We start from the raw sequence: 21,338 nt of genomic DNA on the forward strand, positions 1-21,338 counted from the left end.
CTACTACTCCGCTAAGTCTGTTTGACACTGGCCAACAGGTTCAAACACCATTTGGGTAGCACAGTCAGCTACTATGAATGAAACAGCCTTGTTTCCTCAGATGAGCACAGCAAAAACAACAGTCACCAGAAAAAGTTATCAGCACCTCACCAGGGAACTGTCAAATCCGTCAGACAGATGGCAAGAAAAGATCTAACCATCAACAGGAGGAATTAAATAGCAAAGGAAATGAAAAAAAATACATGAAAAAAATTAAATCCAAATGATTTCAGTGTATGGATGAATCCACAAAACCTCAGGAGTACACAAAGGCAATGATTTATTGCATACAAGTTGATTCACAAGGGACTGCTGTTGAATACTTCTGCCTCACAGTAAACCTGAGGTGGTGACATGTTCCCTCCAAGGAAGGAAGAGCTAAGCTCCTGACGTGCCTCAGGATAAACACATATCCTTCAGCAGTTACTATGGGAGTGCTGGATGTGTTGTAAATACACAGGCTGCTTACAGCAACCTCTTGGACACTTGCAACCTTCCTGCTCAGAAGGCGTACTAACAGGACTTAAACCTAACACAGCCAGGTGACCCATCCTAGCAGGTCTGACACTGGTTCTTTTTCTCCAAGTTTGTGTTTTAACAAAAACTAGTGATTTTTCTTTTTCTTTCTGTTCAGGAATGCTGATTCTATGAAATCAAACTGCTTCATAGGGAGGTATTGATTTCACCAAAACTCAGCAAGGAAATCATTAAACATTTCGTTTCAAGCTTACTATTTTGTTTCATAATTTGTAATAGCAAATCTGAAGCCCCTCTCTAGCTCTACAAAAATGAGAAGTCTCTAAATTTTCCATAAACTAGCTCTTGTACCATTTTATTACATGAGAGCAGCATCTCTAAGACAGTTATACCAGGCCACTGTGTTAAGCTTCCCATATTTTGAAGTCTTTAAAATGTCATTATCCATTTTCTTTTACAGCCCACTTAAAGCAGGTGAGGTTCCTTCATGCAGCAATGGTCATAATTCAGCTGTGCAATCTGTCCTAACTTTACTATCCAACTGCTCTATAATGAGAACTGAGGAAATAACTCAGAAGGAACCATTCCACTGAAGACTTGTAAATTTTCTTTGTGTAACATTGCTCATATATTTCCTTGGAGTGCATTCCCATCCCCTTTAATTTGACTAATATAGCTGATGCCTAAAGAAATAAAACCAAGCCATATTCTTTGCCTCAAGATGTTTTATAAACAGTGTAATGCATGCAGTCTATGATCAAGAGGTGTTACCTACCTCTAGAGAGAAACACAGATTAATTCCCACTGTATTTTCAATTTGTTTTTTAACCTGCCAGTTCCCTGTAGGATCCTGCAAGGAGTCCTTATTCCCTTGAATAGCCAAAGGGTATAAATTGAAAAGGACAGCAAACAGGGAAAAGTACTGAGACAGCTCCATGCAAAAAGTGGCCCCAGGCTTAATCTGGGTTAGGGAGCATTCCCAGTGAGTTTGCTACCTGCATGCGGAGCAGATGGAAAATAGCTATTTGGGCATCTGTGAGTCAAGTGTCTTCCCTGGCATGTGCATAGGGGACTGTATGGAGGAAAACAAGGAGCTGATGCTGTTCCACCAGCAAGGAGGCAGCAAAGGAACTTGAAGCATGCTCTTGCCCATGCACAGCCTGGCATACAGTCCCCAGCCTGAGTCTGGCTCCAGTTCAGACTGCACCACCCTGGTTCACACAGAGGCCAGAAGCTTCCACCTTCTGACATGGTCATGCTATGCAATGCTTTAGATAGATTTTCAGTTTAGAAGAATAGAGTTGTAGCCTGACCATTCCTGTGTACCTCTTTTAAGATACCTCCTCCTTCAAATTGCCAGCTAAAGTCTGCAACAGACAGGTTAAACTGTTCTGACTTATCAGCTGGATAAATCCATCTGGAGAGTGTGTTACAGGTTATGAGCTGATACCACACAGAGTAGAATAAGATGCCCCAAGTACATTATCTACTAAGTATGCTTGGTTTGGGGAAAACAACTGCCCCTACTGCACTCCTATCCTTCAAAAGCAAGTTTGTGTTCCCCTCTTATTTCTGCAGAAAGCCAGGCCATCATTACATGGTCACTTTATTCTGGGATATGCACAAGTTGATGCAGAAAAAACAATCCTGCTTGTTCCCCTGATAAAGCAGCAGTTACCTGGACTACCCTCTTGAGCTAGTAATGTTGCTTAGCTATGCCAGCACAAGGCTGGCCACTTCTCTGATAGCTTGGTCTAAAATATAACACCAAATAAATCTGCAACAGCATGTGGCACCGGGGATGCTGGCACACCAACAAGATGACCACATCGCTCACAGGAGCCAGACCTACGTTATCTGCATCACTTGGCAGCTTGAAAACTCACTGCTCTCAGGGGTACAAACCTGCGTTTTTGTATTCTACTGTGAGATCTCAGCTAAAGTGCAGGCAGCAAGACACAGACGTCAGTCTGCATAACTCAGAGCAATTCTGTATTTGACAGCAAAGCAAAGCAGGATTTCAGCTCCATGACTTATGGGTGCAGGAATGTTAAAAAGGCCCCCAGTGAGTTCCTGACCAGCACGACAGTGATGCAGCCAGACGTTTAAATTGAATTCAGCTTGTCTGATACTTACAGAAACAATGTAATTTATTGCCCCACGATTACCCCATGCACAGTCTGTATAATTTATTATATAAATGTATTTTCTCCAACACGCTTTTAATATTCAGCCTGGCTTTGCTAAAAATAAAAGGTAATCTGGCAATCTGTCACCAGTAAGATGTGATGCTGTTTTTCAGTACCATTTTGCAGACTGAACAGCTAGAATTAATTGAAACTAAGGGCAGATGCAGAGGCCAGCACTGAATGTATCAGATAAAATTTTCACTAGAACTACTTAATATGTTTCTAACTAGCTCAATAACGGATATAAGCATGCAAAGACGTAGCTATAATAAACAGATATAAAAGCTAAAACTGAAAATTGTGTCTAAAAAATTCAAAGTAATACTGCCATTGCAACTTATTACAGAGATGAAATAAGGCTTTATTAAGACTCATTTGCCAGCCACATTGAGATAATCTAAGGATAATCAAATTAATGCTAAATTCAGCCCATCTGCTTAGTTTCCTAACCTACAAAGGACTGCACGCATAGATTGGTAAAGGGAGAAATGACTGCAGTATCTTCTGTGGGACCTGCTGACAGATAGTTTGTAATTTCATTTGCAAGTCAAGCTGGATGTGTTTTAAGAATATACAAGGAATTAGTAGAATCCAGCCACGGTATATTTGTCCTATGCTAAAAAAAATGCTTTTCCTCCCTGTTTTTCTTTTTTCAGTTGTTTTGTTGCCCCTTATCTCCTGTCCGGCAAACGGGAACTGCCCCTGCCCAGGCACTCCAAAGAGGGGCAAATACACGTGGTGCTGCTGCTTGCTGCAGGCATGCAGCACAGATGAGGTGCTTTAGGAAGTACTAAAGTGCTGGAATACAATTAAATGATAGCTCCACCACAGGGATTCATATGGAGCTTTTAGAAACAATAGGCATAGGCAAGAGGTTCTTGTAAAGTGTGGAAAACCCAAAATTGGCTTTGTAAGGTACTGTACTTTGGTACTGTAAGCGCTGCTCAACCTCTAAGGGTTGAAGACAGTGCCAGACAGAAGTATGATGCAGACTTTCAAAACTTGATCAGCTGGTTGAAAATACAGAGGTGGTGACTGCACAGCTCCAGGCTGGAAGCCTGGAAAACTAACAAGCCTCTCAAAAGTCGCATCAGTTCATGTAAGCATATATAAACTTACTTGCTCATTCAAGTCTCCTGGACTGAAAGCCCCGTGAAGGGCCTCCCATGCCTTCCCAGGTTACATCACCAGCAGGACAACACTAAGTCCTCACTTCTCCATGCCCTGCTCAGAGCCAGCACTCACCCCTAGTGGGATAGTGGAAAATGTGTCTCACTGCACTGCAGCTTCTGCTGATAAGAGTTGCAAACTCTGCTTTTCTTATCACAGAGTAGGTCCCAGACACCCAGATACCTTCTGTAACATTAGAGTGTAGTATCTTAGCCAAAAAACAAATGCTAAAATGCCGCCATGCAATAACCAATCCGGTTCTAGGCCTCCTCTACCTCTTCTGTTTTCCAGGATGTTTCTTTCCATGCCTTACACATCTATGTGCCTGGCTGGCTCCTTCTCACTGCCCATCTCTAAGCACATATACGATTTCCATGACTGCAGCCTCCAAGAATTTTTCACGCAGGCTCCCAGCGAGTGACTCCGGTGCCCAGGGCACACTCCCACCCTCTGCGAGCAGTGGGCCCCCTGTCCTCTCCCTGACTCCATACAGCCTGCTCCCCCAGCCACCTCCTCCTACACTTCCTTTCCTTCCCACAGCTTCATTCAGCTCCTCCACATCTCCTCCTTTCAGCCTTCTCCAGCCTTCTCCAGCCCTCGCAGTCAGCGGAGGCAGGAGCTGGCATATCCATGGTGCTTGGCATCCCCTCAGCATAAGCAACGCCTGGGGCAGGACGCATCTCCTGCTTTGCTTTTGCAAGAACAGTTCTCACCTATCTATAGATTTATCTGCATGGTTCCCTCCCACAGGGAGGGAAGGCTGGAGGAAGGCAAAGGAGCATCAAAGGACTTACCTGGTGTTGACAAGAATGGCAGAGAAAGAAAACGAATACAAGTTGCTCCTTCACAGCCCCACAAAACTTGCCTGCTCCAAGCTCTTACTCCTCTACACCCCATCACTCAGACCTACCACCCTTGGATGCTGCAGGGCTGGACTGCTTTCAACTCCTCCAACAGGCAAGTGGGACAACCTTCTCTTCACCCTCTCCATCACCCAGTCCAACAACAGTAAGGGAGCAGGAATGACACACTTGCCAAATGCTGAGCTCCAGGCCAGGCGAGAGACCCTTTCACCTCTGTCCAGCTGTGCTGCCACCAGCTTTCTGCATCCTTCACCTGAACAAGATGTATTTTTTTATAGCTCCCCTTCAAAGGATGGTATTTATGTCTTCAGCAGTTTCAGGAACTGAATAGCCTCGGGATGGGGTGGAGGCCCACAAGCAAGAAAGGATGTTATACAGCAGGATCCCTGTCAGATAAGGACTCAGCTCAAAATAGGTATTTAATGACAGTTTATTTATAGATTATGTGATCCCACGTGGCTAATTTGAAGAGATACCTGCCTTTCATTTAAAAACCCTATCCTGTGTTCTGGCACATGAAAGCCAGAATGTTTTATGGTTACCTGAATGCCTCCCAGCCAGACGCAACTAGAACAAAGACTTTTACCCACAGCATTTAGCAACTTTTATGTGTCTTCAGAGAGAGAACTGCAGCAGGAAAGAAAAACAAAAGCACTTCTTTCTGTTGGACCTCCTACATAATTGCACATGTGGCAAGCCACTGAGAATGATGGATGCTCAGATGGACATGGGAGCACTGTAAGACTGTACAATCACTTGTGATCCTCCCCTGGATAGCTATGTATGATAAGTGTATGTTGAAGAGCTTTCAGGGAGCTTGAAAGGGAAGGCAGTATTCTCCTGTGAAGGATCCAAAGAAGATGGAAGTAGCTTCTTTTAATAGCCTTCACGGCACCAATGTCTAATGGGAAGACTGCTAGACTGCACTAGGGTACCCCTTTTAGCAAAAAATGCTCAAGAAAGGGCAATAAATCCAAAACTGTCTCAGAGAAAATACTTCTGCAGTTATTACATTGTAATCTCTTCAGAAAAAGAGTTCTAGTTACCTGGGCTTTAGTTCTGAGGCTTATAATGGACAGGAAGGGCAGGGGCCCTTAAAGAGTGAGCACTGTAGCCTTTTTCTCAGTGGTTGATTATTTTCTCTTAAATTTTGAGGAATTTCAAGCTTGCACAGGCCAAACTTTTGTGTTACTTTGGCAAAGCAGGAGGCCGAAGGGCAGGAAACAGCGGAACTTTGAATTCACACATATTTGTGTAAAATATTAGTTACGCATTGAGCTCTACCAACCCATTACTGTAGGGCAAGAGAAACCCGCGAACCTAGTCCAAGAACTATATTTATGGTTCAGATCCAAAACGGCCAGCCTGTTTATGGAGCACCTTATGAAACACCACCCCGAGTGTTCCAAGATAACTCCTTTAAACTCGTGATTTCAAACCAGAAAGCAGGAGAGTCCATTTTCCACAGGCTGCCTGCAGCCTCTGAATATACTTTCCCAGTTTCTCTTCCCCACCAAGAACAAAACGCTTCCCCTGCTGTGCCCATTTGCTGCCTCCTGGCTGAGCAGGCTGCTGCTAAGGGTCTTTGCGTCTGAGGCTGTCAGAAGATGGTCTGTAATGAGCTCCATGTACTGCCACTTTCATAGGAAGAGTGAGTTAGTCAGCACAGTTTGAACACCACTTGCTGCACAGATCTTCAATAGAAAACACAAGGTGGATATGTAACAGTAAACCCAACTTCCAGCTCAGTCCACTCTTCTCTACAGTTCCATCTAACATGGACTTGGCAGCTGTCAAGGGAAAAAACAGTCCTTTTCACATGGCTACTCAGTACATGTAACCTTCAAACTCTCCTCTGTGCCTCCCAAACAATTGCGCACAGGCAGCAAGAGAGGATGCTCCTGCGACTACAGAACAATCCCTCTGTGTTGTGGCTTTCAGCTCCTCGATAAGAGGAGGCAACACTGCTCTGAGCAGAAGCTTTTAACTATTAAAGCGGCTGCTTCCGTTTCCCAGGAAAGGCCGGGTGGGACAAAGACCTCCTATGTAACACACCAGAGGACCTCACACCAGCAGGAGGGGGAGTTTTATGCCTTCTCTGAGCTGTCGCCTTTGTCTTGCATTCCTCCTTCAGTACACGGGACAGAGCCTTTGTCCGAGGCTGGGCTGACCATGTGCAGCTTCTCCCCCACTTTCTTATCCCAGAAGTAACAGAAGCTCTTCTTAACAAGACCTGCTGGTGCCCACCAGGTCAGCTCCTCCTCACCCTCCTGCAGCAGGGAAGCTGCTGGGTATGATGGAGAAAAAGCTTCCCGCAGAGAGCTTGACTCCTCTCCACTTTGGGCAGAAAACATTAGCAAGATCAGTTCTGATCTTGAAACTGCTGCCACTCAAGACAGACTCTGTGAGGGGCCAGCATCCAAACATATCAGGGTGCAGGGCCTGCTGGCTGCCCTCCTACCACTTCGACTGCTGCAGCAGCCTTGCACAGAGATGTGTCACACAGCTTCCTCCAGGTCTCTGAGCATGTTTCTTTCACCCCTGGCAGCTCACAGTCTATATGAAGCCTAAAGCAACTTGTGCATTTATAAATGCAACCACGTATCAGATTTACAAGTGTTGCTGCTCTGTCCATCCCTGATATTTGGGAGCAGCCTTACGGCACATAGATTGATGCAAAGCACTGAGAAAAAAAATAGATTTCCCCCCCCTCTTTTTTTTTCTTTCCTTTTTTTAAATAAATGAACTGAATGAACTGTACTGAACAGCTGAAAAGCAACGAGCCAAGTTCAGTTCCCAGGCAGGAACAGGACATGAGCTGACAGAATTAAAAGGGACAACATCAGTTGAAATCCAGCCAACTCAAACTGGGCCTAAACCTACTTTATCTAAATTGCAGCAGCAGCTAAAAACAAGCCTTCTCTTTCACGCAGTGCTGAGATCCCTCGCTTACTGCCTAGAAGTACTACGCAATCAGTAAAGCAGTCTGGGGAAGACAGCTTTCCTTCTATTTCAACAAAGTCTTTTATAAGGAACAAAGACTTTCTGTACCTCTGGCTCCTGGCCCAAAGCATCTCCATGCTTTAGCGTCAACATACCCTTTGGGGCCAGAGAAGGTCCAAAACCTGTTCCCAGCTGAGAGCTAGAAGTCAGAGAGACAGAGTCAGGCTTCAATGGCAAGGCACAGGAAGTACCCAGCCTGAACCATAAGACAAATTACAGGAGATAAAAAAAAAGCCCAAACTTCATGACATTAGGGGGGTAGAGAAGTAAAGGCTTTAACTTATATTACATAGCTAGCTCACAGACAGTGTAAGCCGTAGACTTTTCCCCCTCCAAGTTGAAAGTGAGTACTTGCGTCCTTGGAAGCTCCTGGTTTCCCAGTCATGCATTTCTACTGCTGAACTCCAGACTGGGAGGAAGCCTGGGAGAACCTTGTGCCCAGTCTATGTTCACATCACCAGTGCTGACAAAGCAAAAGTCAATGTCACACTGCAGTGGTGCTGGTTCCCTCCTCTCAAGTTCCTGAGAAAGCATCCAGCACTTTTTAAACCTAGCTGAGGGTTGCAAGAGGTCTTCTCTCATAGCAGCAAAAGGAATTGTGTGGAGAAGAGATTCTTTGGTGTTGCACAATGTCCTAGCAAGTCCCAAACTTGTCACCAGTGCCAAGACCTGTCCTCTATCTCCTTTTCAAGTGAAAGGCTCCCTCCACTTGGCTGTTATAGACAGGCTATTTTGCTATGCATATTACTGCTATGCATATTCCTCCACAGACCTCTGCTAGGGGTTGGCAAGAACATCTTCACATTAAAAGCAGGCGCTGGAAGTTTACAGTTTCTTTAGGGGGAAAAGAAGAGCTATAATAATGCCTTTCAATGAGCAGTGCTGGACCAAACCCAGAACAGTCACAGGAAAAAAAAAACAACCCAAAAGGATTAGAGAGAAAGTTTGATGCCAAAAACTAAACAACTAGAAAGCTCCTTAAGATTTGCCTCAGAGTAGCTACAGCAGGAAAGCAGATAGGTGTCTAGCTGCCCCATCCTTCAAGCACACTCAAATTAAAAACAAAGCCATACTGCAACACTGACATCTCTCCTTTGAGAGGTCAGATACACAATTAAGTTTGTGTAAGTTACAACTGCACACATAGGCTGAGGCCAGCATATGGCAAACTGTCATCTCTGCTGCTGCAAAAGCAAAGGTTTCCTGCAACTGGCATTGCCTCGTGTGTCAGCTAATGGGCACACACACAAAGTGAGCAGAGCTGCCATAGCAGGATGAGCCTCATCTGGTGGGACATTCAACAGGCATCCAGCATCAGGCAGGATAGGGTGATCAGAGAGTGCCACTAGGTAAGTTTCAAGCATTCCAAGCAGTAACAACAACAAGACGCTAAGACTAAATTCAGTCCTAGCTTCAATATCTTCTCTGTGCAACCATGGGGCAGTATTTCAAGAGAAGATGCATTTACACACGAATAAAATGTCTCCTCTTAGAATCACCTCTTCTGTAGATAAAAACATTTTCCATGAGGTCCCTTCAGTGTTGTCTGAGAGCTTTGCAGGCAGATGCTTCTCTCTAGATTACTAGCAGTGCTGCATAAGCTTTATTTGTGATCTATAAGGGGAAATAAAAAGGGCCAGATCCATCTGCAACCTGCGCTTTGCTGCAGCGCCTATCAGGGCAATTTACAAGAGCTGCATTTGGCAATTCCCTCCCCAGCAATTTAAGAGCCCCCAGCCAGCCATGGGGAAAGCCAGCAACAGGTTAGAGACTGAAGCACAAACTCAATAGCTGCCTGTCATGCCTGGCACATCAGCCAACCGCTCTGAACACAAGCAACCAGTTTGTTTTATCACCCAGCACATTGTTTGGTACCAGCCACAGCACGTACACCCCAGCTGGAATCTAGGGGATATGACAAGACTGGCTTAGGAGAAGGGGGGTAGGGATGGGAAATACTGGGAGGTGAGCTCATAGGCAGCAGTATGGGGAGAAGTGGATTTATTGCTGCATTGTGGGATGCTGAGGAGCTAGCGCACAAAGACGTAAAGGACCACGCTTGATCTGTGCTGCTGCTCACAGAATAGCTTGTTTTATGGGAAACATCTAAGGGGAATTAGGCTAAGACCCAACCAATTTCTCATGGACCACTGAATAACTATCAGATGATGAGAGCTTTTGGCCATGACAAACTTGGGTTAAATTGGAACCAGTGACTTAATGTTTCCATACCCCTTTGCAGGATAAAGGCACGCAGCCTGCGCACTTGGTTGAGTCCCATTCACCTACGGCAATTTACTGTGGTACATTTTCAGTGTTTGCACAGCAGAGTTCACTACGTAACAGGCTCTGCTGAAATGAAATTGATGCTGATTTATACTTCTTTGTAGAGCTAAAAAACATAGTTAATCCCTCCCATTTTTAATCTAAAATCCTGGAGTACTACAGAGGAGCCAAGCCAGCTCTACGCTGGAAACTGGTCAATATTACAAACAGATGATAGAAAAAATACATACATTTCACAGAGCCATAGCAACCTGAAGAGAACAATAAATCAGCCTGGGGATGAAAAAAGTATATATAAAGGCACAGTCAGGGAAAAATATATATGAATTACTGGGAGATTGTATTTGGCTTTAGTCACCATACTGGGAAGAAATAAACACTGTTTTACAAACAAGCTAGACAGGCTTCATTTGTATTCAAGGAAGCAAGGAGTTTGTTTTGGGATCGGTTGGGTTTTTTTATTTCCTTTTTACACACAAAACTGGCCTGTGTCAAGAATGTTTGAAAACATGTTGGCAAGGTAAGAGTCAGGGAGGCTACCACACTGGAGCTTTCTGGACTCCAGAAGATGTGAAGATGAGGTGTAGCAGTTACACAGGGCAGCAGGTGTCAAGGTATCTGCTGGCTGAACGGCTGCAGGGCTGCGACCCCAGTCAAATCACTTAATCCCACTGAGTCCCATTTTCAGTGTAAAAGTTATACTGCCTGTCAAACGCAAAGTGCCTCTGTGGCTCAGACTTAAACTAACTTTGATCAGATGAAAACTGCATCTCTATCTGCAGTCCTTACAACTCCTATAATCACCCTGGCTTAAAAAAGGGGGAACCTGCAGCACACAGAACAGGCACAATGGCCCCAAACTGATGCAATGACCCAACAAGCATATAGGCAGGAAGAATGTATGTGATTCCTCAAACTATGGATAAACCATCAGACTATAATTTCTACCTGAAGTACGACATGTCAGAAGTACCTAAGGGAGGCTACACATACCTCATTTTGGGCTTTCTTTTCAGCCAGGCTGACAAAGGCTTGTGTGGCTGTGCTGCCTTGGGCACTTGCATGCATCACTCAGAACCATCCTCCCTTCCAGTAACTTTGGGAAATTGTCCCACTGACTTTAATCGTGACAGAGGGCAGAAGCTCACAGATACCAAGTTCCCTCATTTCTTCAAAAAAGAACCCAACACATCAGCTGTTCAGTCAGTGTTTTAACATGCCGTCACCCACATGTAGAACTCGGATGTACCTGCTGGAATTAGTTCTGTCCAATGCACTTTACAAAAGTGTAATAGGTTTTCTAAGGAATACCTCATACAAGTAAGTTTCTCCTGAAGTAATCAGGTGAAATCTACATTAAATCGCCACCTGCAAATTGCATTTTGCATGCTTACTTCCTTTGCTCACACATTTTGCTATTACTGTTTTGCAGTCCCCCAGACAGCTTCTTACCACTGTCCAGTCAAAGGTTTAATATTAAAACTCAACTTTCAATCTAGCAGACATTACAAGCTCACACATTTAAATATCTTTTAGCACACAAGTAATCAGGAGACTAGGAAAGAAAGATAAATTATGTATTTATGGAACCACCCAAAATTGCATTTAGAAAACCTGAAGAGGACATCTAATCAGTGAAGACATATTTATAATACAAAGGAGGCTAAGAAGGCTCCTACTCTGCCCTCATCTGGGATCAACTCTTCTTGACAAATATTGATGAAGAATAGTTTGACTTGGGTCTTAAAGGTATGCAGCAATGGAGAATCTTCAACTATTCCAGTATTTCACCATACTTATCCAAAAGATTTCCTAATGACAAATCCTAAGGCTACCTTACAGAAATTTTGGTAGTGACAGACCTCTCATATCCTCAGTAGACACACAAAAAAATTATTACTTTATTCCCTACAGCAACCTTTTGCATACTTGAAGACTGTTCTCACATCTTCCTTCCATCTTCTCTTCCCCACACCAAACAAACATAATTCTATCGTTCCTCCACAGGTCATATTTTCTGGACCTTTGGGTCATTCCTATTGCTCTCCTCCAGATTCTCTCCAACTGGGATGCATCTGACTTGGAAGTCTTTTGCCCCAAATGAGATACGGTGCTCTCCCTTTTCCCTTCAAGGTGTTTCCAGCAGTACAGGATGCTATCATATGCAATACACAGAACACTTCTATTTCTACATTAATTTAATTTCTCTCAGCATGTTGCTTTAGGTATAGTTGATTGATGACTTTAATTTTGAATCATTTTCTTCTTTCAGAACTGTGCAGTGGATTAACCTGTGTAAGCACAGGACCTCACAGCTGTTGCACGTCCCCGACCTTACTGCACATTGGTACTTGAGATAATTTCCACTATTTGTAAAGGTTGTCTGAATTAGAGCTCTCTGCACCAGAAATGCTTTGCCGTGTCCGCAGATTTCATCAGTATACTCTGCATTTCATCATCCTGATCAGTACAAAATTGTGTGAGCTCTAGGACAGATTTTAGAGGAATCCAAACTCTGTGCATCTTTTGTTGTTGACAACTACACACTGAGAATTACTCAGAGTCCAAATATCCAACCGGTACTGCATCCCCCTTTAGTGTTCATCAACGCCGTACTTCCTCAGCTCACTCACATACTTGCTGGAAGAGGCAATGTCAAAAGTCTCACTAGGATCAAAGTAACCAACATTCACTGCTTCCCATGGTGCCTGTAACTTCACCACAATTAGTTTGTTCTGATTTATTCTTGATAAGTCCATGCTGGAACATCCATTATTCCCTGAATGCCTTCTAGATAGTTTGTTTTTCCTAACTGTTTCTTAAGATCTGAAGTCTGAGAGACCAATTAGAAACCTCAGGGTTTTGCATTTTTGGGGGTTGTTTTGGTTTTGTTGTTTGTTTGGGGTTTTTTTTTTTGTGTGGCTGAAAGTGAAGAACAGCATTTGCCATTTTCCAGCCTCCTGTAAAGCTACCTGCTCCCCCTGTAATGGCAGGGCTCAAACTGCTCAGGCAGACATGTTCCGGGATAAACGTTACTAAGCTCAGCCAACCTGTATACCTCTAATTCCTGGACATCTTAGTACTTCTGAATATAGTTTCACTAACTAGCTCTCCACTACAGTCATGCACTGCAGAGAACATAACCATGACATATGCTATACCGTTAACATGATGAGTTTTTCCTGACAGTTTCTCCAAACCTGCACCTTACAGCTGCAGCTGTTTTCTTTCAGGCCAAGAAACACAGAAGCAGCAAGAACTCATGCACACAACACATTTATTTCCATACTACATTAATGTATAGCCCTTATGATATGTATCAGATACGCCTGTAAAAATAACATAGAAACAATGCAGATTTTGATTTCAGGAAAACACAAATCACAGCCTCTCTATACTGATTACGTGTTGTAATATTGCAGTACCTAAAGAGTTAACAGTTGCAATAAGCCCAAGACAAGCTTTTTGTAGGAAGAGAATTTCTTCCTCTTTGTTTGAAGTATAAATTTGTTCTACCATGAGATATTCCCAGTATACCCATGAACCATGACAAGCTAAGGTCACCGATTCAAGGTTTGTTGGTTTGGGGGTTTTTAAAACTAAAAATAACAGAGCTGGAATGCATGGTTGTGGTCAAACAGTGATAAAATAAAGAACAGATAAAGCCACAAATAAAATTTTTGAGATTCTCAAGCTTGGTTTTGTTGAAGGAGGGGAAGTAGTGCCATTTAATCAAAAGCACAAAGCACCAAGTGTTTGTAACAGTGAACAGGGAAGCCAAGGCTCAAAGAGGGCTGAAATTCAATGCAGAAGGCTGCTTTTCTAAATCACAGCCACAGTGCAGGAGAGACAGGAACAAAGGAACAGGACACTCATTTGCCTAGAAGTGTTTGTTACAAAAATACATCAACTGCAAGGAGACATGCTTTGCAACTGCAATATAAAGTAATAATATTTAGGACAGCAGTAGCTGCTAGGTGAGTTTTCAACTCAGTCATCACCATTTGAAAATCCTCAGGTTCAGCAGGACTATAACTACACCTTACTCTCCCCCAACTTCAACCCGACCCAACAAAGCACATCTATGATCACCAAAAAGTTGGCTGGTTATTCAAGAGATACGAATTTAGCTCTTAGCATAGCGTTCGAAGTAAACTATCTTTTGACATGTGAAAGTGCTTGGAGCCTACCCAAAAAGCTCCTGCCAGCTTTATTTTTTCTTGCCTCTTGTTCAGAGAGGATTCATAGGCATTACTTAAGTTGGTTCGGTTCATCAAATGTTTTTGAGGCTACTTTGGAGTATCAAAGACCTAAAAAGTTTGGTTTAAAAAAAAAAAACAACCAAAACCCCCAAAAAACCACAACCCAACAACCACCACCCCCAAAAAAAACAAAACAAAAAAGAAAAAAAAAGAAAAAGAAAAAAGAGGACAACTTTCAGGTACATATACCAGAGTCAAACACCACCACTGCTGCATCTGATAAACGCTCCAAGTGGCACAAACAGAAAGAACTTGAGCAAAAAGAAACCTTTCATCATGTAAAACAATGCTGTGGGTATCCCAGCCTGCCTACTACCCAATGGGCTTCAGAAAACCCACCCCTTCAGATAATTCCCAGTTTTAAAGTTTTAACATCTTACCAGAAAAGTCCTGTAAAAGACCAAGGAAAAAAGACACTTGGCTTTGCAGACTGACCACATTAGACTGAGGGAAAACCTGTTAGGCAGAAAAACCCCAACAGTGCAGAATAGTGGGTGCCTGATTACTCAGGGGTGAAGCAAAGAAGAACATGGGAATTGCTCTGGGGACTGAAAGCCTGAGAGGCAGCAGCTCATAAGCAAAGCAGTGAGACATGTCAGATGTAGAAGGACTGGGGACTGTGCAAAGCAATGGCGTGAGCAAGCTTACATTAAATAGATGACGCCTGCATCTAGGTATGGCCAACAGGTATTGCCCTGAGAGATCAAGAAACATGATAGTCTGTCCCATTACAAGGCTTACTTTTACATCATCTTCTCGTAAGGCTTACATTATCTTCTTGGGATTAACCTGATGTCTATGATTAGCCAGAAGATTTTAGCCTGAGAAAGTTCTTATTCAAAGGAGACAAGCGATAAACAAATCTATACTAAAATAAAACTAGAACTTGTTCACTTGCTGCAACATCATATGGTTTCCTTCTATACAGGGCAAGGAATGGTTGGTAATACTCAGTGACAGAACACACCTGCTTCCTGAAGGGCATGAAGCTGTATGGAGAAAAAACAAAACAAAAATCCAACTCTTCTGTAACATCTAAGGGGCCTCTGGAAGTCTCCCGTCCAGCCTTCTATTTAAGTGGAGCCATCACCAATGATGATCAGGGCTGTTGTAGCTTTGAAGAACTAAGTCCTGAACTTTTTAAGGAATGGAGATCTACCACCTCTCATAAATTGTTACCTGTCCTTTGCCACCCTCTTTGTGAGCAAGTTTTTCCTGAAGCCCTTACAGAACCTCCCATACTACAATTCAGAGCTGTAGACCCTTGTTGTGCTATGTAGGGCTTGACCCCAGTCTTGTAACTAACCTCTCAACAGTCGTATGCTCCTGTCAGATCACCCTGCACCCTCTCTTCACAGGCTAACCCTGCCCTGCTCCCTCAGCTCTCTTCATAGCTCACATGTCCTAGGACCCTTACTACCCTGGACACTCTTCAGGTGTGAGAAGGCCCAAACGAGGACACAGTGTTTTAAGTGATGCACCCCCAGTGCAATGCCAAAGAGGTAATAACTTCCCTCAATCTTCTAGTCATGCTCTTCCTAAGATGAGCCAGCACATGGGTTGCCTTATTACATGATGAGCGTACAGTTGGCTCGTGCTCAATTTCATATTCAAAGAAAGAAGTCAATTTATGGTTCATACACTGGGTTTTTAAACAATGTAAATTGAGAGCTAAACACCCAGAAGCTAGAATCCATTAACATATATTTGAACAGTGCCTTTAAAGAGTCATGGTGGACAGAAAGTCAAAACCAGCATGGTAATACCGGAGGCCATTAGAAGTTCATGTCAGACTGATGCACGGGCACAACCACTCTTTCCAGTCTAAAAACAGTTCATTGGCTTTGAGTTCAGAAACACAAGACTGCATTAGTGCAGGAATCAAACAAGGAAAGTCTTTGCCCTGAGTGCCAGCTTAGTCACAGAGAAGTTTGTCCTAAAGTAGCCTACCAAATCCCATTTTACTCTGCAGACTTCCTCTCACCCATGAAAAGGGCAAGAAAAATAAGCATGAGAGGCTGCTTAATACGCAAATAGAAGGCACTGAAACTACTCTATTAAAAGACCGTTATGAGAATCTACATTGGAGCAGAAAATTTAAAAAAGGGTGTAATACATAAGATAAATATCTAAATAATAAGTATGTAAGTACCTAATATGTAAAAGAGAGACTTTAGATTCAGATTTTTTTCTTCAGACCTTGCAGCTAATACATAGAAAATATGAGTATGAATTCATCACTGCATGGTCAGTATCAAGAAGGTACTGCACAATACAACTTAGGCAGGATGGGAACCTCAAACAACAGCAAAAATTATTACATTTACTCGGATTCAGATGCTTAAGAGCAGCAAAAATCGAGAGCCCAATGTCAACACAGCAAAGGTTATAAAAAAATACGCTTGGGTCCTTTTAAAATGCAACAAGAGGCACTCCCAGTATGACAAGAAGCAATAACCTGTGCTGGAATTTGTCTCTATCAGTCAATATTTAGGAAAACAAAACAAATCCACAAGAGTTGCCACTGCCTCAGAGATTTGTCACTGAGGTTAGGAGAGCAATCCTGGTTTTAACCAGCAACAGAATCAGGAGTTACTGACCAATTTTTTAACTAGTAGAATAAGCACCAAAAGTTTTAAATTCAATAATCATTGATTTGGAAGGTACTTTACCGGTAAAGGACCTCAAACTAGGTTAAAAGAAAGTTCTTCAAATATTTTCATTTGTATCTTGTGATTCTGGAGAGGGCTTTCCAATGCACTCAACCATTCTCTGGGTCTTCAAGTGCTCAGACCAGAACTGATATTTAATCTACAGGTGTGAATGAAACCCAGAAAGGGTAGCGCAAGAGGATGTTTTGTAGGTTCCCTGGTTCTCAGTTTTCTGAGATGTTTCCATCAGCATTAATGATTCCCAATTGTTAATTCCCTAATCCCTCCCAGACTTGGCATCCCTTATCCCATTTTCTCATCCCAGCAACTTCTTTACACATGTTGCTGCTGCTCAACTGCAGAGACAATAAGAACATATTTGCTTGTGAATGAACTGCAACTTTTTCTGAAGTTATTCTCAGCCATTAGGCTGAGAAGTGCCACCTTACCAAGATGGGTGCTCCTCAGCCATTGCACTATAAGGTTTCCTTACTGAGAGAAGGTGAAACCAACAACACAGAAGATCAACAAAGAGTCACAGGGCAGGCTTCCTATGGTTACCAACTGTTCTGTATCTTCAGCTTTTCAGTGCTATGGATTTTGTGTTACCTGAACAGCAGTTGGGTTTTGTCCCCAGCAAGCTGGGCTGATGGAAGGAACACACTCTTTTGGGTTCTCAGACAAAGGTAATGCCCAAGATTTGATAGAGCGCTGATGAGACAAGTGTTGCACCATGTAACAGATGTTGCCCTTAAGAACAAGGGCAGGAAAAAAGAGGCAGCATACTTCACCCTGCAGTACCTGACTGGAAGACGTATCTGGCTAAGCCTTGCATTAACTCTGCTGGCCAAGTAGGTGGTGCTGACTCCCCCGTTTCTCTCTTTAGGCGAAACGTCAGCTCAAATCCAAAACCACTTGGTCCGTCTGTTCCTGTAAACCTGGAGGGAATGAAAAATAGAAAGTCACGACATATTCCTTGTAACCAGAGGAGGCTTCAAGATTAGGACCATGGAAAACTTATGAGTGTTCTCATAGAAAAGATAAGTTTAGTAATTCTCTTATTTCAGTCTACTCTGTCCTGAATGGAAAAACATTGTTAGGTTAGCTGACGTAATACAATTTAAAAGATAACTATCATTGTAGTGTTTTCAGTCAAAATAACAGAGCCTTGGAAACGTGACTTTTTTCCTGGGTCAGGTAGAGTTTGCAGCAACCTGAATTTGGTTTTAAAACATCACTGTAAGTTTTGCACCGATACCTAATGGGAACAGCAAAGAAAGTGTGTAACAGAAAATGTTACTCCACCCTTGTGAATTTAATTTTCTATACATTGAGAAGTGAGATGCAACTGAAGTATTGCATAGTAAGTTTCTGGGTTGAAACAACTGAGTATTTTGATGTATAACACATTTCTGTGTTGCAGATGTTCAGCACGGGAGAGGCAAAACAAGAGGATACAGGCAGAAAGTTATTAAGAATTACTGCATTGTATGAGAGATTATTTTGCTCCAATACGTGCCTGCACACATTCTCCTTATCTGGAGAAAAAAAAAAAAAAAAAAGCACTGAATAGGACAACTACTCTTCAAGAAGCACCAGTTTGGGCATTTCCCCATTTGACATAAATAGGTGCCAGTTTATTTGGTTTGGTCAGATAGTGTCTACCCGAAAGCATAAAGTCATAATTGAAGTATCAAGGCTACAGCACAATGGAGTAAATAGAGGATACCCCAAACTACTCTTTACTTTAACAAAACTAGAGCTCAAAAATCCTTTTTTTATATATATATATATATATATATATATATATATACACACACACACACACACACGCACACACAAGGGAAATTTCTTGTTCCAAGTCCCCAACAGCTCAAATTGCCACATTTGACTGTGGAAAATAAGCAACCTCATAGCTTGAGAAACTGAAAGCAAGTCAAGGATATCTATGTCTTTTTTACCACTGTTATGGCATGCCTTGCTTGTTTGCTGTGGATATTCCACAAAGAAAGATTTACTCTGAGCATAAAGACATCTCACAGAAGCTTTCACAAATCAGTATCATTTTGCCAGTTCAAATCTCCAACACCTGCAGCCATTGGCAAATTCCCTGGAGAAACTTTGCAAATGTCTTGGATGCTGGTACCTTGCTGGCACATATGAAAGTCACAACACACAAAGCCTTAACATTGTACTATGTCTTAAACCAGTGAAACAGAGCAGCAGGGATAGTAACGACAGCATTTTCCATTTGAAAAGCAAAGCTCAGCAGCAATGTAGTGACCGGCTCCAAGTGCCGGAAGGGTTGTTCCAACAGTTCCAAAAGACTTTGAAACAAATGCTTTATGGTGACTCTACCTAATGATGTGTTAAAACTGATCTGACTTAAGCATTGATACCACTCCATCAACATGCAATGTAACTTCATTTGAGGATTTTTTAGGGAATGTTTGATGCAATGAAAGTAGTTAAGAAGGACAGAGCTAGACTATGAGACAGTCCAAAGAGATAACAGCAATTACAGTACTGAATACAATGCTGAACCCCACAATTTTGAGTGAAAGTCTCTTCTAAACACCACTAAAATACTGAAAAGAATAAAAATCTCTGACTGAAACCAAGGGAGTATGTACTGAAAGTCAGACAGACATCTGCAATAAAAGGGAATAAGCAATATAGCAAATAAAGTCTTTATTTCATTAGTAAAATTCAATGTCCATTTTTATTTATCGCTACATTCTCCTCGGCAAAGAATTTGAGAATTACATACTACTGAATCAAACTCTCTATGAAGAGAGCAGTAAACACATTTCAGAATGGTCAAATGGTACACATAAAACCTCTTTTGGGAAAGAGGTGCAGCTTTAAGCAACAAGCCAAATAATTACATTTGGTTCTTAAACAAAGCAAGAGCTTACTGAATAACCAGCCAGCCAGGGAGTGGAATCTGGATATGCAGTGAAACCTGTGTTCTGCAATCACACATACAGGCCTACGAAAAGACTGACACAGGATGGTGATAGCCTCACAAATGCAAAGTTGTACTTTGCACATTCAGCACCCCTGTAGTGTTTTATTAGTTTCACATATCAGTTAGCAAAGGAAAACCAGAAATATTTCTTAAAGGGAGAAACAAAAATGCTTCAAAGTGGGTAGTTTTCAAGGACTGATTCCAGGAAAAAGCATACAGCAGAAACTGAAACACATTATGAACGGGTCAATTTTAAGAAAGATCAAGTTAACAAAAAGCCTCCAAGCTGATCTTTCACAGTTTAAATTTTGGAAAGTAAGATGGCTCCTTATTGAATTTCCTCCTTTCAAGGCCCATTCTGAAACAACATAGCTTTACTTCTAATATGTATCAAACTAGAGTTTAGTGGGGGCTTTTTGAACTCCACAGATCTCTCTCCACTTCCCAGAAATAACTGTTAAAGAAAACACAATACATGCTTTATATTGATCCACGCGCAAGTTACAGGGTAACAGAAGTGTTCAGGTGATTATCCATAAAATGTAAAGCAAGGTGAACATTTAGGAAAACATCGGTCAACAACATATCAGTAGTTGCAAAGCAGTAAAACTGAGAGGCAATGTTTCTTACAAGATTTTTTTAATATAGTAATAAAATAGACACTAATACAGAGAAGATCTACTAGAAAATAAATAGAATTAAAGATAAAGAAATGAGGAGTTACTTCCTTTGAAAGACTTGGAAAAAACCCCAAACCCTCAAGAATAAAACATGCATCTTCTAAAACCACTAAAAAACACAGCAACACACAATGCTTAAACTCTCAAATTATAAAATTAACAGTTACATTTCAGAAGAGTCCTATCTGCATGTAAGAGATTTGTAATTAAATATTAGATTTCAAATGTTGTTTTTTTTTTTAATAGTTAATGGTCACAGGTTGCTGAAAATACATGGCTTTGTCACAGTGAAAATCATACATGCAATTCACCTCCATTGTGCAGCTGCTCCAAGATAACAGTCTATAAAGTAAAAGTCTGATCTGTTTAATGTTAGGTTGGCAATCTGATTTTGAAGAAATTGTGACACATGTGGCTTTAAAAGCCTGTGATTATTTTAGAAATCCTTTATATTTCATTCAGGCAAGGTCTTCATAGGAAGAAATGCTAATATTCAGAGTGTAATTAGGTAGTTATTTTCGCTTAGCATTTTTGCCAAAAATTTTGCTTTTACTCTTAAGAATAAGAAGTCTTGAATTAGAAAGTAAGTTGAATGTAGTTTCAACAGGTGCCATAAAATTTCTTTCAATGAACAAGAGACCATAATCTGATGGACCGAGAACGGAGGTAGATGTGAGCTTTCAGAACTAAACAAACTATAACCATGTCACAGGATTCTGACTCTTGGTCTAACAGAAATCACAGAGA

General features: G+C 42.0%; 1 protein-coding gene across 4 annotated transcripts in view; it reads right to left on the reverse strand.

The window, feature by feature from the left end:
• The window catches only part of SUFU (SUFU negative regulator of hedgehog signaling), an 89,332-nt gene that overhangs the window by 44,808 nt on the left and 23,186 nt on the right, over window positions 1-21,338 (reverse strand). For all 4 annotated transcript variants that reach the window (XM_061458874.1, XM_061458872.1, XM_061458876.1 and 1 more), the window contains exon 3: window positions 17,742-17,878. In XM_061458874.1, the coding sequence (XP_061314858.1) occupies window positions 17,742-17,878 (137 nt within the window). The remainder of the gene's footprint in view (window positions 1-17,741; window positions 17,879-21,338) is intronic.

This window comes from Pezoporus flaviventris, unplaced genomic scaffold (genome assembly GCF_033815535.1).
Source record: "Pezoporus flaviventris isolate CSIRO_AGI_PZ_B2104156 unplaced genomic scaffold, CSIRO_AGI_Pfla_v1 ptg000029l, whole genome shotgun sequence".
NCBI lineage: Eukaryota > Metazoa > Chordata > Aves > Psittaciformes > Psittacidae > Pezoporus > Pezoporus flaviventris.